The following is a 14,952-nucleotide window of genomic DNA, read 5'->3' as shown; positions in this document are numbered from 1 at the left end:
TTACAGACCTCAGTTGGCTATGAAGCTCTTCCTCAAATCAAGGAAATAAAAAAATCGACCTTCCTCATCAGACATGGAATCAAACAACCTAGGATCAAATCTCAGTTCTGCCGTATAATAAATGCTTGACTAGGGGTAAAAGTCATTGAATACATTTTCCTCATCTGAAAACCAGAAATGGTAACACTCACACTACCAATCCCAGCCTTAACCTCCCTCCTGATGGCCTCTCACATTTCCAACGTCTTACCGAATATCTCAAACGGGAAATCACAAATGCACTCCATCTCAAACTGATTTCCTTCCCTGCTACCCCAATCCCTCCTTGCTCCCAACCCTCTACTCCTGCTAAGGGCGCCACCACCCTCATCTTCACCCCCCCCTCCCCACAGCGGATGTGCGGCCAAGGCCTGTCAATTTCACTTCCTCCTCAGACGAGGCAGGCCGGCATCTGACATCCAGAACAGTGAAAGGAGAGCCAATCACAAGTCTCTGCTCATCCTGATCCGTCCTGCACTCAGTGGGCAAAGTAATCTTTTTAAAGTGCAGGTTTCCGCAGTGGATAGAGCAACCAGCCCTGGAGACTGGAGGACCTAAGTTCAAATCCAGCCTTAGACATTTAGTAGTTGTGTGACCCTGGGCAAATCACTCCCCCCAAAAAAATAATAAAGTAAAGTGCAGGTCCGACCATCTTACATGCCTACTCAATAAACTCCAGTGGCTCCCTAACATCCATTATCAAATATAAAATCCTGTTTTGCCTCCATCTTCAAGTTTTTTTTTTTAATCCAAATTTCAAAGTTTTAGGTAAGCGATGCATTATTAACTAAACAAGGGATAGAAGCAATTCTAAAAGATAACAGAAAGCTTTGATCGTAAGAAACTGAAAAGTTGCTGCACATACAATAAGAGGAGGAGGATTTGAAGGGGGAAAATATCTTTGTATCAAATTTTTCTGACAAGGGTTTCCTATTCAGAATTATAGTCACAACTGACAGACTACATGAGAACAAAAGCTATTCCTCAATATACAAGGGGAAAAAAAACATACAAACACTTCTCAAAAACACTGCAAGCTACTGATAATCATATGAAAAGATGCTTCAAATCACTAAACTGAAGAGAAAGGAAATCAAAATAACCCTGAGGTTTTACTTCACACCCTACAAATTGGCAAAATGACAAGAGATGCAAAAGGCCAGTGTGGGAAGGGGTGAGTGAGGATGGGCACAGGAGGGGGCTGCCGGTGGAGTCATGCCTCCAGACAACTTTTGCAAAGAAAGCCACTATAAGCTTTAACCCAGAGATTCCACCACTTCATCTCTAGCCAAAGGATGCCATTAACGAGAAAAAAGTACTGATGTCCATCAAAACATTCCTAACAGTGCTTGTTGTGCTAGCAAAGACTTGGGAACAAAGATGCCCAGCCACTAGGGGAGAAGCAAACCAAACGGTATCTGAATGGAACCACGCTCCAAGAAACGATGACCACGACAAATGCTGAGGGACGATCTACACGCACAGGTGTAGAGCGAAGGAAGCAGAGTCAAGAAAACGACATGGCAACGGCTACAACAACACAAATGGAAAGACCTCCCCCCCCCCAATAAAGGCAATGCTGCAACACAGCCAGAGGAAGTGAACGGTGCAGAACCAGAGAGAACAAGTGTGGCTGCCAAGTCCCTGGGAGGAGCCCGGCAGCCCTGGCCCCTGGGGAGCAGCGGGAGGCCCGTTGGGCTTGCAGGGGGTTTTAGTATCTCCATCAGTTGGGCTCATTTTTTTCCTCTCCTCTTTTCTTTAAAAAGATTTGTTATAGGAGATGGTTCTCTGGGAGAGGACAAGGAAAAGTACTGAAGAAATTTTCATGCTATAAAAAAAAAGATTTAATTTTGAAAAAGAAGTGGTGACACAGCATGCAGGAGGTGGGAGAAGGAAGGACAAGCTGAGGGCTCTGGCCTGGGCCTGGCGGCCTACGTACCCTCTGCAGCTCTTGGTTCTTCTCTTCCAGCTGGGCCTCCATCTGCCGCAACCTCTCCTCGATGCTGCCGTGCCTCTCCTCCGCCTGCCGGGGACAAGCACGTCAGTCTGACCTCGCAATTAAAAAGCACTTACAACATGCTGTGGGAACCGCTGCCATAGCAAAAAGCAGAACGTGCTGGGCGCGAGGGACGGTCTTCCCGCCTACTGTGGGTGCCGCGTCGAGCTGATTCTATCACAAACCTGGGAGTCTGTGTGTGACAAACAGTGGTGAGCCAGGCAATGTCTGGTGCTGCCAATTAAGTTTGTGCTAGAAATTCTCCCCCCAGGAAACACTGTCCCCAGCCCTGACGTGGCCATCAGTAAGTGAGCACAGAAAGCAGAAAGCAGCAAGCAGAAACAGGGCCCAGGGTGCAAAGGATTCTACCTTCCTAAGCTTGGAAGTAAGCTCGAACAGGTTAGCCTCCTTAGCGGCAGAGTTCCCAGAAGACAAAGGGTCAGACTACAAATTCAACAAGAGATGATAAAGATAACAGGGAGTGGAAGAGAAACAAGGCTTCACAAAGCAGATCCACAGAGGAGAGGAAAACCGTGGCTCCAGCTGCCGAGAGCCAGCAGGAGGTTTGCTGAACACACGTCAATGTTTAAAATAAGGATTCTCACTGTTTACGGCCTTTTAAGAACAAGAAATGAAAAAACTGCAGAGATGACTTTTAAAAGAAAGCTTCTTGGGGTGGCTAGGTGGTATAGTGAGTAAAGCGCCGGCCCCAGAGTCAGGAAGACCCAAGTTCAGTTCCGGCCTCAGACACTTAACACCCACACAAAGAAACTAGCCGTGTAACCTTGGACAAGTTGCTTAACCCCAACTGCCCTCCAAAAGGCAAAAAAAAACCAAAAACAAAAAACAAAAACAAAAGAAAGCTTCTTCCTCATAACCAGAAAAGCACTTTCCTGGGGAGGAAGGCAAGCCCCCAGACTTTGCAGACGGTGCTTGGGCTGCTCCACAAGGCAACAATCCTTAGTTCAAACAAGCTGGGGAGACGCAAACTACATAAAGCAAACAACTGGAAAAAGCTTTCGGGAATCAGACAAAGGAGGCAGAGATGGGGAACTTGGTGCTCCCCAACAAAGGATAAGGAAGAGCACTGACTCAGAAACCGCCACCTCTGTTGACTGAGAAGCCGTAACCAAGAGCCCAGCGGGCCCAGCTCCAGGCCCCTACCTTGGAGAGCGCCGCCACCCTCTGGGCCAGCTCAGCTTCCACCTCAGGCAGGGTCTCCGCCTTCCTCAAGGTCTGCTGTAGCTTCTGCTCAGCCAATTCCAAGCGTTCTTGTAACTGGCGGTTTTTGTCTTCACTCTGGAACAAAATCCAGCTGTTGTACACAGGACAGGCATTGCACTCAGGGTGCAGGAGAGGCTGCAGCCTCTCACAAGAACACAGCCCCAGGGTGCTTCCTCCTCACTGAATTCTAGCCTAGAAAGGGCTATTTCTAATGAATCCTATTTCTCTTCAATCCCCTAAATGTAAACTCTTAAAAAAAAAAAAATGTTCCGAAAAACCAGGAAACAGTTTTGTGATGTGTTTCAGAGGCTACTTCCTATGTAACTTGCCAAAGACAAGCCCAAGAGAAAGTCTTGGGCTCTCCAACTCCTGAAAAGTATGCCGCTCAACCTAATCTGAAGCCCACATGCCCCATCTCCCCTCACCCTTCCCTTCCTTCACAACCAACTGTAGCTATCACCACACTGACCCGCCCCTCACTCTCCCAACCACAACAGCCTGCTCCACAGGCCCCCAGATCAGCCCTCAATTCTCCCATCTGCCCGCATAGACATTGTTAAGAATGCTTGGAAAGAGATCCCTTCTCACCTTCTCCTCTTCAAGTTCTAAGACTCCTTTCAAAAGACCAGCTCAAATGCTGGCAAGTTTTTGAAGGCAGGAAGTTTTCCCAAATGGCCCCTGCCTGTTCATGCTGTCTCCCTTTCAATGAACTTACTCGGGCTGACCTGAGTGGGTGGATGGATGTGTCATATGCTCCAAGGAAGACTTGGAGGTTGGCTTTTCCCAATCCCCCTGAACCACACAGTTGAGCTGAATGGTAAGCTTGCTCAAATGTGAGCACTAAGCACTCTGGGGAGTCATGCATTCTGGTGGGACCCTGGGCAACCCCGCATCCTCAGGAGGCCCTTACACTGAGCCAGACAGTTGCTTTTAGCCAACCCTTAACTGGTCATGGAGAACCTCTCCTGCGGAGGAAGGGCAGTAGCAAAGAGCCCACTAAGAGCAGCCCTGGCAGCCGTGCTTTAGCACGCTTCATTCCTCAGCCCTTTCACCCGAGAAACTGACGAGAACCGCCGCCACTGAATCACGCTTTCTTTCCCGTTTCCTTGCTCCTCAGTGAGGAAGCTTGAGTGCTGTTCGAACCCGAGGCCTGGGGCCCGCCATCAGCTCTGCACTCCCTGCCTCAACAATCCAGCTCCGTGTCATCCCTCGTGTCAGTGCAGGCTCCCAAAGACTGTCCAAGCTCAGGACAGTCCAAGACGCTGGTCTGGAATCTCTATTAGTGACACTCAGAGGAAAGGTGGAGACCCTCCATAAGAAGCGCTACCTGTCGGTGCAGAGAGTCTTTATTAGCAATTTCGTTTTCCAGTTTATCATTGAGGTCGTGCACAGACGTGGCTTCGCGCTGGGCGGCAAGGTAGCGTTTTTCAAGAGTCGTGATCCTCTCCTCCATGTCTTCCTTTTGGGCCATGGCCTACACAAGAACAAGCATGTCAGGGAGGGAGGGGAAAGACACAAATGCTCAAACACTCAGAGACTGTAGAGGGAAATCTGATCATCACAAAATTACACAGAGACAGAAACCTTGCCAAAATACATTCTTAACAGGCAAAAATCTTCTCCTAAATATAAGTCTACATGTCACTAGCAATGCTGAGATAGATGAATACTATAGGTGACGTATACAAAGTGTAATTCACCTCAGTGACTCTTTTCAATAAAGAACTTCAAAGCAAATTGAATTTAGGATGACAAATATAAGATCCTTAGAATAAGATCTCCTGAAAAGTGGAAAATCTCAAAGCAATGGGCAGCATAGAGAGGCAGATTTAAGCTTTCAGTGAGGAGAATCTCTCTTCCAAATAGGAGCAACCCATGCAGAGAGGAGGCGGCCTCTGCCTGACTTGAAGTCTGAAAGCAAAGGAGCCAGGTGGCCACTTGTCCAGTGTCACAGAAGGGCCTGCTGAGGTCTCTCTGAATTCAGATTCCATCACTTTACTTTAGTCATTCCAGCGGGCACTCACAAATCCCATCCTTTCTGCAGGGGCCTGTGCCCAGTGCAGGGAAGAGAGACAAACATAAGCAGGGGTCTGCCCTTCACAACGGTAAGGATTTTATCTCAGAGAAAAGGGTAACACTTGAACCCAAGGTTACATCACTTTCTCATTTCCATCAGGGAAATTAGGGTCCTGGCCAAGAAAACAATCCCAGGGTGCCAAGATATTTCAGACTGGAAACTGGTAATGTCATACTCATACTAGGAAAGACAAAGTTCACTAAAACGCCTAGACCTATTATAGACTAACACAATGGCATAAAATACCGTCAAAATCCCCAGTAGCCCCTGCTGCTTAAGGCCAAGCCCCCCCCCTTCCCCCCATGGAAGGAGCCACTCAGGACCTCTAGATTTCCCACAGTGAGGACCTCAAGACAAGTGTATGGCGGCTCCATACGGCCTGTTCGCCACCCCCACTTGCTGCTTCTCTTCCTCGCCCCCATCCCTCTTTCTCTCCTCCTCCTTTGGCACAAAGGCTCACACTCACTTCTCGGGCATCACGTTGCAGCTTGGTGTTCATCTCTTCGGATTTGATGAGATCTTTCCGGGCCGTGTCCAGATCTTCCTCCAGCTCAGTCACACGGCCAGAGAGAGCCGCCAGCCGCTCCTTCATCTGGCTTTGTTCCTTTGACTGTTTATCTATAATTTCTTGGAGCTCTAACACTTTTGCTAGGTCTTCCTCATGACTTAAAGACCCATCAGAAGATCTCTGTCAAAACAAAAATAGGGCTTTATGGTGACCTGCTCAGGGAAACAGCCAATGGGAATATTTAAACAGATTAAAATTACTCATTTAGGCACCTGGGGGCTTATACAGCCCAGGCCTGACTCCTGCTCTAAGCAGGCACTTTAGGAAAACCTCTCCCAAGAAGCCTGCCATGATTTACAGACAAATGAACTCCACAGACTCAAGACTTGCCTTGCCGTTTGTGCTTGGGGTGTTTTCCTGTTCATGATTTATGTCCAGCATCCCATCTGCTAGTGTTTTTTTCTGATTGTTCTGCTCCTTCAGAAGCATTAGCTAAAAATCAAGCACATCAATGCCAATTATAATTCACCATCTCTGTAGAGAAGCTATAAGAAATAACAAGGCTCCCTTAAAGCCCTGCCAAAGTGCTGCTGCTCTCTGGCATGACAAATGGGCCCAAGCAACCACAGCTTCAGGGCAGTCTGTAGAAGTCAGTGGCCTGCGCTTGCTGCTGTTCAGATGGGCACCACGTCCTCCTCACAGGAGGAGGGAGGTGGGATGGACTTGGATGATTTGGCTCATGACTCAGTGGGCTGTTACAAACACCTCCAGGTGGCAGGGCCAGGCACATTCACTCACCTCCTTGTGGGTGGCACCTAATTCTTCCTCCAGTAAACTACACCTTTCCAGGGCTACTCGTAATCGTTCTCTCACCTTGAAAAGAAAGTGATAAACAAGTAAAACAGGATCTAGGCTTCAGCCTATGAGCTTAGGACTCACCTGGGCCCCTGATTTGTGAACAAATTTCCAGGAATCCATGAACTTAAGACTTAAAAAAGACAAAACACATCCATCTTTCAAGCTAACTGGCTCCCTTGACAATCCCTTTGTATTTTATGTATTTAAAAAAAACCACTTCAGAGAAGAGAGCTGTTAGTTAGTTAGTGAGACTGTCCAAGACATCTATAACACAAAGAAGGGGACACACCTTCAGGACTAGGTGACTGTGCTAACACTGAGGAGCTGCATTCTAAGCAAAGCTTGGCTTTATATGAAGGACTCTAACTTCCCCAAAACCCTTCTTGTATAGACAATCATTTCTAGAACATGGGTTCTGACTATTCTAAGTCTAGAGATTATTTTCAACATACAGAATCCTGTCTAGGGCCAAAATGTGCATATTTTCAAAGCTGGAAAATTCCATAAGCCCAGAGCCTGCCCTGGGATGCATTCACACAAGATACTGGGAAAAACTGTGCCTCCAGCCCAAGGGGAGGGACGGCAGCCTTGCTGGCTGGCTGGCAGAGGAAAGGCTGCAGGGCAACAGGGGCAGCGGGAACCTTTTCATCCAGGGCTTTATGATGCTCAAACAGTGACTTGAGCGCCTTGAGCACTTCCACCTCACTGGACACCCCAGCAGGAGACTGTGCTTGTCTCTTCACAACCGTCATCCTTAAAGATCGCTCGTGCCTGGAGACAAGGCATTCCAAATGCTCCAGCAACAGCTGAAAGAGACCAAGACCACATCAGAAACAACCTTATTTGTAGATTCTTCTTTTAGGGAAGAATTTTAGCACAGGACCAGGCATATAGTACATGCTAAATAAACGTTCACTGGCAACAGAAAGACAGACTTGGTAATTTGGAGGTTGGAAAGAATGGTTTAGGTCCTAGGAATCTTCCCCATTAAAACAAATTTACACTATTTTAATCTAGTCTTTTAAGTAAAAAATACCAAAGTATAATATATCGTCTAAATATTCAACGTGCTCCACCCTAAAGATACAAAGAAAGACAAAAACACAGTCCTGTCCCCAAAGAGCTTAGGTTCTATCAAGAGAAAACATGCAAACAACTATGTGCATATGGGATATGTGAGGGTGGGGCCTCTTACAGGGGCTGCCTGAACTGACCATTCATTCAGTCAATTATCCAATCACTGTGTGAAAACCTCCCAAACTGACAAGCAAAGAGCCTGTCAACCTGCTCAGAGCCCATCCCTACGAGGCGGGCATTTCTCGTCCACCCTGAGCTCTCCTCTGGAGGCCACCATCCATCCGTCTATCCACCTGAGGCACTGAGAGAGAGTCCAAGCAGCCGGGACCAACTAACCCGAGTATTGTTTCTCTCCGCTTTCAGCTCAGCAATTTCTTCTTCTCTTTCAAGAAGCTGTTCCCTGCAGACGTTGAGTTCCTTAGTCAGGGCGGCAAACTCCTGGAGAAGGAGAAATTGGAGGATGCTGTGTCAGAAAAATGCATCAAGCAGGACTCGCTCAGTTCCCCATCTTCTCCTTTCGGTACCAGAGCCAGCCCTGGGGTCAGAGGCATCTGCTCCAGCCAGCTCCAGGTCACACGGGAACCCAAGCCCACGCCCACCTGCTCTCAGCCTAGGAACCCTTCAACATGCTTTTCAGGAATGCATCTGCTTGGGGCGGCAGATCGAGTCCCGGGCTCAGACACCCAGAAACCACACCCAGAAATAACTGGCCGTGTAACCTTGAGCAAGTTACTTAACCCCGATTGCTTAAAAAAAAAAAAGGAATGCATCTGCTTATCCAAAATAGAGGCAGCTACCTTACTCACAAAACTCAAAGAGGCTTGCTTCAATTTTCAAACTGAAACAGGTAAGACAGTTTTAAAACAATATCCACGAATTTGATCTGGATTCACTTGGGACCCTTGACAGTAGGAAAAACAAAGTGAAGCAAGTCTAGAAGCACGTCGAAGCAACTCCTCTGCGTAGATGGAGCTCTCCGGCTTTACATGCATGGCACCAAGAAATCAAAGGGAGCTTGCCAGGGCTCACTTGTCCAGAGAAAGACTTGAGAGCCTCACGGGCCCATTTCATACAACAAGCAGGGCTCGGCACACAGTGAGAGTGAACTGTGGACAGAAGGTGGACAGATGCAGTTCTTAACACACTTAACACTCAGTCTGCCAGCAAAAGCCCAGGAATCCAAGCACCACCAACCATGACCACGAGAGCTGAGCCCTGAGGGCCCTTATGTGGACCATGCAAGAAACACTCAAAAGCTGGCCAATGGCAGCCAAAAGGAATTCTGGAATTTTTCATATATAGCATTTTAGTGATCTGAGGAATTAAAACATATTGATGTTAACATCTCTAAGATTGTTAGGTTTCTTTTTAAAGTAAAAAAAATTTTTTTAATTAAAAGGAGTGTTTTCTTAACGTAAAAATGTTTTGGCATTTGATTATATGAAAAGATGCTGAGTCAGAAAAGTCCCAGAGTGCCTCGGTTTGGGGCTGGGGGACCGCGTTCTGTGCCCAACGTTCCTTCCCAAATCTGGTGTTTACAAATCAGAAGGGGCAGGAAGGGAGCTCGGTAGGGCATTCCCAGATGGCCAAAAACACAGTAGAAATGCTAGAGTTCTTGATGTACAAAAAGAAAGGGGAGGAAAACCTATGATAATGTGTCTAATAAAACATGCAAAACAAAAAGGAACAGGCATGGAATAATCCCAGTAATAACAAGGACAGGTCTTATACAGCGCTTTTAAGTTCTGCAAAGCACTGTATATCCATTAGCTATTTAGCGTGTTGCAATTATCCCCATTTTACAGAACAGAAAGCAGAGGGGAAGAGGGGTCACACACTTCCTAAGAACAGGACTGGGACACCAAATGCCACCAACAGTGAGTGTCACAAGGGCCATAACAGGATATGACAAGGGAGAAAAATGTGGAAGAAATGTAGGGAGGTGGCCCCGGCCAGACACATCCCAGAGGAGCCACTGGGGCCGGGTTTTCTTCGGACAGGAGCCACTTAATCTCAGTCCTTCCTCTAGGAAATTCTATAAATGGAGGGGAGGAGTGGTCCTCCTGTAGCTGGAGGGACCTAAAGGGTTTTACTAGGGCCAGCTACTCCTGGGAGAGATGAGGCAGCTGTAGCCAAGAGTAGGGAAGTGACTGTGCAGGATCAGGGGGAGAGCCTGCCTTCCCAGCCCAGTGCAGAGGGCTTGCAACACTGGACTGAACTCATTCCTCTGAGCAATAGTGGTTCTTGCAGAGAAAATAATGCACCCTGTGCTTTAACTATTCCTGCTGTATTATTCAATCAATTAATTAATTTTTGTTATTGCTGTTCTGTTGGGTCTGACTCTTCATGACCCCGTGGATCATACCATCCATCGGATTTTCTTGACAAAGATCCTGGCATGTTATGCCATTTCCGTATCTGGCAAATCAAGAAAAAGAGACTAAGTGACTTGCCAGTAAGTGTCTGAGTCTAGGTTTGAACTCAGGTTTTCCTGACTCCTGGCCCAATGCTCTATACGCTAAGTCACCCAGCTGCCTCCAATCAATTAATTGAGCATTTATTAAGTGCTAGTATCAGCAAGCGCAGACACACACACACACACACACACACACACATACCTGTTTTCCCATGTGGCTTAATCATTCAACTCTTCCATTAAAATGAGTTCTCTGCATATTTTTTAAGTTTTGAAAGGGCAATACTTTAATTTCTTGTTTTAAAGTACTTTTAAAAAATTAATTGGTTCTGATAAAGAGCTCTGGGGGGGCGGAGCCAAGATGGCAGAGTAGAAGCACGACCCTCCAGCAGCTCTGGCTTCCACCCTCCCCAATCCATGTAAAAAGGGGACTCTAAACAAACTTTGGAGCAGCAGAACCCACAAAATGACACAGAGAAGCTAACCTCCCGCTGAGAACAGCCCGGCAGGCCGGCAGGAATCGGCCAGCGCAGCGCTCTAGGAGCCGAGCCCAGCCCCACACCGAGGCTTTAGCCCCAGGGCGGGCCTGACCAGCCGCCAGCCAGAGGGACTCCAGATCAGCAGCAGCTGTGGCCAGTTTCCAGATTTATCAACACATAGATGCAAAGGACAAGGTGAGAGGCCAGTGCATTCTGGACTTTGGGACCCAGTAAGTGGGAGTGCGTGGCTTTTACCCCCGGGCGAGAAACCGCTGAGACGTCAGCTCCTGGCCTGCAGAGTGTAGGGGGACCAAGCACCAGTCTGAGGGGTCATCACTCTTGCTTTAACCTGCTTGGATCTGGATTGCAGTCTAGGGTGGAGGTCCTGGGGTGTGTGTCCAGCTTGCCAGAGCGTGTGCACACCTCAGAGAGGACACCCATCTAATACCTCCGGCAGCTGAGAAAACCCCAGAGTTTGGGACGAAAACTCTCCTGTCTGGTGACAGAGTCCTACTGTGGCGAAAAGTCAAATCACTGAGTGGCAAAATGAGCAGGCAAAGGAAAACAAAGCAGACAGAAGATTCCAACATTACACTCCTATTTTGGGGATAAGAAGGAGCAAGGCATGGAACAGGAGGAAATCAGTGAAGTCAGAACTCCTGCACCAAAAGCTTCAAAGGAAAATACAAGCTGGTTACAGGCCATAGAGGACCTTAAGAAGCAGATAAGAGAAGTGGAGGAAAAACTGGGAAGAGAAATGAGAACAATGCAAGAAAATTATGAAATGAGAGTCAACAGCCTGACTGAAGAAAATAATACCTTAAAAAACAGACTGACTCAAATGGCAAAGGAGGTTCAGAAAGGCAATGAGGAGAAGAATGCCTTAAAAAGTCGAATTTGCCAGATGGAAAAAGAATCTCAAAAGCTCACTGAGGAGAATCATTGCTTCAGAATTAGATTGGAGCAAATGGAAGCTAATGACTTTATGAGAAATCAAGATGCTGTTAAACAGATCCAAACAAATGAAAGAATAGAAGGCAATGTGAAATATCTCATGGGAAAAACCACTGACCTGGAAAATAGATCCAGGAGAGATAATTTAAAAATTAGTGGACTGCCTGAGAGCCATGACCAAAGTAAGAGCCTGGAAAGCATCCTCCAGGAAGTTCTCAAAGAAAACTGCCCTGATGTTTTAGAACGAGAGGGCAAAATAGAGGTCGAAAGAATCCACCGATCACCTCCTGAAAAAGATCCCAAAAAGAAAACTCCTAGGAATATTATAGCCAGGTTCCAGAATTCCCAGATTAAGGAGAGAATATTACAAGCAGCCAGGAAGAAACAATTTGAATATTGTGGAAACACAATCAGGATAACCCAGGATCTGGCAGCTTCTACACTGAGGGATCGAAGGGCCTGGAATGTGATATTCCGGAGGTCAAGGGAGCTGGGATTAAAACCAAGAGTCACCTACCCAGCAAAACTGAGTATCATGTTTCAGGGGAAAATATGGTCATTCAGTGGAATACAGGACTTTCAAGTATTCTTGCTGAAAAAACCAGAGCTGAATAGAAAATATGACATTCAGATACAAGAAGCAAGAGAAGCATGAGAAGGTAAACAGGGAAAAGAAATCATAAGGAACTTATCAAAGTTGAACTATTTTTTTTTTTAAGCAATTGGGGTTGAGTGGCTTGCTTGGGGTTGCACGGCCAGTTGTTGTTTCTGGGTGTGGTGCTGGGTGTCTGGGCCCGGATTTGATCCAGGTCGTCCCGGCACTGAGGCCGGTGCTCTTGCTTGCTGAGCCACTTGGCCAAAGTTCAACTATTAACATTCCTACATAGAAAAACAATAATTGTAACTTATGAAACTTTTCTCAGTAGTTGAAGGGATTAGAAATATATATATAATATATATATGTCTTTATATGAGGGTATGCAGGCATATGAATACATATGTGAATGTGTGTATATATGTTTACAGGTATACATAGATAGAGGGCACGGGACCAATTTAACAGGAAGGGATGATACTTAAAAGGTGAAATTAAGAGGTGAGAGGGATATAATGAGAGGAGATGGGGAGAGACAGAGTAGGGCAACTATCTCATACAGAAGAGGCAAGGGAAAATGGTTACAATGGAGGGGAAGAATAGGAAGGCAAAAGGGAATGGGTCAACCTTATTCCTATTGAATCTGGCTTGAGGAGGGAGGGAAATACACACTAAATAGGGGATCTCACCCTCCAGGAGAATAGGGGGGGGAGAGGATGTGAGGGAGGATGATGGAAGGGAGGGCAGGCTGGGGGGGAGGGAAGTTGGAAGCACCCACTTTTGAAAAGGGACAGGATCAAAGTAGAGAATAGAACAAGTGGGATGTGGGATAGGAGGGAGGGAAATATAGTCAGTCTTTTACAATACATCTGCTATGTTATTGTTTTGCATTAGCCACACATGTACAACCTATACTGAACTGCTTATCTTCCCAGTAAGGGTGTGTGATAAGGGAGGAAGGGAATGAATCTGGAATTCAAAGTTTTAAAATCAAATGTTTAAATATATATATACTATTATCAATATTGTTTTACATGTAATTGAGAAATATAGAGATCCACCATGCCCTACTGGAAAAGTTGAAACGGGTATGGGAGAAAATATGGGAGAGAGCAGATCAGAGGTGGGGATATCCTGTGGGACTGCTGTTTTGGGGGGATGGGTGGGGGAAAAACGGGGAGAAAATTTGTAACTCAAAATCTGGCAGAAACGAACGATGTAATAAAGCATTTAAAAAAAAGAGCTCTGTAAAAAAAAAAAAAATTAATTGGTTGAGAAATGATTTTAAAACTACACTCTCAATTATTTGTGGTGTATGTCCCCTGACCCTGCAGATCCATACTGGTGCGGGAGTTTCTACATCATTAGTTCTCTAAACTAAGGAAACCACAGACAAAGGAACTTGAAAGAATTTACACTAAAATGGAGATGGAGACACCGAGTTGAGAGCACAGCTAGTGGAACGCCTTTTCACAAAAGTCCCCTAAACAAATTCAGAAAATGCACTAGACCAATCGTGAGTCATCTGGGAGACACCGAGGAAGATGTGCAGACACTGGAGCCCAAGGAGAGAAAGTGCATGAGGACAAGCAAAGGGCCCAGGCCCACACCGGGACCCTGCTCCAAGGACCGGGGCAAACAGGCAGCTTCCTCAAAGGCACAGCAGCGGCAGGGGAACTGCAGAGGAGACCGGGCAGGAGTCCGTGTCTGGAGAGAGAAGGAGGTTCAGAAGGCAGCAGCAGGGACAGAGCAGGCTCATTTCCAACATCTAGCCCAGCCTATGGAACATAACCAGGGCACAAACTCCAAACCAAAGGGGAACCTACAGTTCTGCCACCTGGAATCAAGAGTGCTTTCTGGATGGCTTTTAGGACTGAGTCCAGCAGCAGTCTACTCCTGCTCGGACCCAAACCCAGGCCATAAACTCAGACCAGGCAGGTAGCAATCAGACTCTGACCTCCATCAGACCACTCTGAGAGCAAAGAAAGTTTGTAGGTCCCAAGGCTACTAGAGATGCTAGCATAACACAACATTCAATATTCCAAGAAAGCAGAAACGGGAGCAATTCCTCGAGCAGCACTGCAGAGCCTACCCTTAATATCAAGTCCAAAACAGGCTGGAAAAAAATGAGCAAACAAAAAAAGAATGCCACTTGTAAGACTTACTCCAGGTCTAAGGAGGAGCAGCACACAATCCCAGAAGAAAAAGACTCCAAAGCCTCTACAAGCATAGCCTTGGATGAAAACACAGCCTGGGTTAAAATTCAACTAGAACTCATTGGAAGAGATGGAGAGCTAAAAAGAAAGCTTAAACCTGTGTTTAAACATGATATGAGAACACCTGAAGGAAAAAAAGGAAAGGAAATGAGAGCTGTGGGAAAAAAAAGAATTGAAAAGCAAATTAAGGGCGGCCAGGTAGCACAGCGAGTAAGAGCACCGGCTCCAGTGTTGAGAAGACCTGGAGATCGAATCCTGGGCTCAGACACTTAGCACCCACCCAGAAACACCTGGCCGTGTAACCTTGAGCAAGTTACTTAACCCCAATTGCTTAGGGGCAGCCAGGTGGCTCAGCGAGTAAGAGCACCGGCTCCAGTGTCGGGATGACCTGGATCAAATCCGGGCTCAGATACTCAGCACCACACCCAGAAATAACTGGCCGTGTAACCTTGAGCAAGTTACTTAACCCCGATTGCTGAAAAAAAAAAAAAAAAAAAGCAAATTAACCTGGGG

At 46.6% G+C, this 14,952-nt stretch overlaps 1 protein-coding gene across 3 annotated transcripts in view; it reads right to left on the bottom strand.

The window, feature by feature from the left end:
• The window catches only part of PPFIA1 (PTPRF interacting protein alpha 1), a 92,851-nt gene that overhangs the window by 38,167 nt on the left and 39,732 nt on the right, over positions 1 to 14,952 (bottom strand). For 2 of the 3 annotated variants that reach the window (XM_069066546.1, XM_069066544.1), the window contains exons 3-11: positions 8,116 to 8,217; positions 7,344 to 7,508; positions 6,643 to 6,717; positions 6,235 to 6,336; positions 5,803 to 6,024; positions 4,587 to 4,733; positions 3,200 to 3,334; positions 2,405 to 2,479; positions 1,979 to 2,062 (exon numbers count right to left, since the gene is read on the bottom strand). In XM_069066546.1, the coding sequence (XP_068922647.1) occupies positions 1,979 to 2,062; positions 2,405 to 2,479; positions 3,200 to 3,334; positions 4,587 to 4,733; positions 5,803 to 6,024; positions 6,235 to 6,336; positions 6,643 to 6,717; positions 7,344 to 7,508; positions 8,116 to 8,217 (1,107 nt within the window). The remainder of the gene's footprint in view (positions 1 to 1,978; positions 2,063 to 2,404; positions 2,480 to 3,199; positions 3,335 to 4,586; positions 4,734 to 5,802; positions 6,025 to 6,234; positions 6,337 to 6,642; positions 6,718 to 7,343; positions 7,509 to 8,115; positions 8,218 to 14,952) is intronic. The other variant, XM_069066545.1, reaches the window with a different exon arrangement.

Source organism: Petaurus breviceps, unplaced genomic scaffold (genome assembly GCF_028583685.1).
Source record: "Petaurus breviceps papuanus isolate PSGF00001 unplaced genomic scaffold, PetGlider_PUasm1.0 90721, whole genome shotgun sequence".
NCBI lineage: Eukaryota > Metazoa > Chordata > Mammalia > Diprotodontia > Petauridae > Petaurus > Petaurus breviceps.
The sequence above is the reverse complement of the archived record's forward strand: the minus strand, read 5'-3'. Positions and strand labels throughout refer to the sequence as shown.